Here is a 1,349-nt window from a genome sequence, read left to right on the forward strand (position 1 = left end):
ATTACTATTATTATGATTACTATTATTTTTATTACTATTATCATTTCCATTATCACCATTTGTTATGTCTGTAGCCAAGTTCTGGCTGTATGATGAGCTGCAGTTCTCCATGGGCCTCCAGTACTGTGCCTGGGTGCTCTACTCCATGCTGTTCATCCTGTTTGCCGTGGGATTCACGCACCTCGTCTCTCCGCAGGCCATAGGTACGTGATATAAATAGGACGTTGAGTCGGGAGTCCTGCCAAGTACAACTATTAATTATATCAGAATCCTCCATTTTTTATTTTTTTTTAAAAATTCTTTGCCCTTCGAAGAGGCATATATATGCATATATGAATTTGCAAAAATAATATTTTTTCGTAGATTCCATTTCTTGGATCAGTCGTACAGAACTTATCGTAAATGATTTGAAAATAAATATATTTGGTTTTTTGTTCTCTGGAACCTGCTCTAATGGCCACCTGTATAAGACAATCATCTGTACCAACTGCCACTTCCTATTTCCTACCTTGCTTTTTTTTCTCATATCATAATGACTCTGTGCCGGATAGCCACCCAACTAACACAGCTACTTTTTTTTCCCTCGACAATGAGTGGCCATCTTAGACAGTTTCGATTGTATTAAGAATACTTGTGTATTTGCCATAGTTATTTTACAGGGGTTCTGGAGATTTATTAATTTAAAAAAAAAATTTTTTTAACCACACTCTGATTTTTAGATAGGATTCTGAGGAAAAATTGGTGGCTGAGTCGTTGCCGTTTTTGGGGGGTTTTTTTGGTTCACGGTCGTCTAATGTGGCTGAATAGAGCAAAGATGTCGACATCAAAGTTTCAGTAGAAAGAAACTGTTGTGGTAGTAACGTTTCTAAAGAACAAATCTCAGGCCAAAGGGCTCGAACTCAGACGGCCGCTGGATCGGAAAAGTAAAGTAAAGTAAGCTAAACAACGATTAAGAATTGTCTCGATGTCGTCCACAAAGTGACAGTTATTATGTCGATCTAAATTACCTTTATTATTGTGTAGATGTATTTCTCCTTACTCGCACTTAATGACCATTATCACATAAAAACACCTGCATTAAAAAAATAATTTTTTTTTTTGGACCATAGTTGTCGCAATATACTTACATTTGCTCACACGAATCCCAAACGGTATCGTCTTGTGTTTCTCAGGCTCAGGCATCCCGGAGATGAAAACAATTCTCCGCGGCGTCGTGCTCAAGGAATATCTGACGTTCCGCACGCTGGTGGCCAAGATTGTGGGGCTGTGTTCTTCTCTGGGCAGTACATTGCCCTTTGGGAAGGAGGTGAGTGGTGGTGGAAGGGTTCGGGGATGGGGTGGTGGTTGAG

General features: G+C 39.5%; 1 protein-coding gene across 1 annotated transcript in view; it reads left to right on the plus strand.

Annotated features, from left to right (window-relative positions):
- LOC101847854 (chloride channel protein 2) overlaps positions 1–1,349 on the plus strand; it is a gene marked incomplete in the record, with an annotated part of 25,205 nt that overhangs the window by 951 nt on the left and 22,905 nt on the right. Inside the window, 2 exon segments of the mRNA XM_035973536.1 lie at positions 75–203; positions 1,173–1,306. Of these exon segments, the coding sequence (XP_035829429.1) occupies positions 75–203; positions 1,173–1,306 (263 nt within the window).

This window comes from Aplysia californica, unplaced genomic scaffold (assembly GCF_000002075.1).
Source record: "Aplysia californica isolate F4 #8 unplaced genomic scaffold, AplCal3.0 scaffold01377, whole genome shotgun sequence".
Classification (NCBI taxonomy): Eukaryota; Metazoa; Mollusca; class Gastropoda; order Aplysiida; family Aplysiidae; genus Aplysia; species Aplysia californica.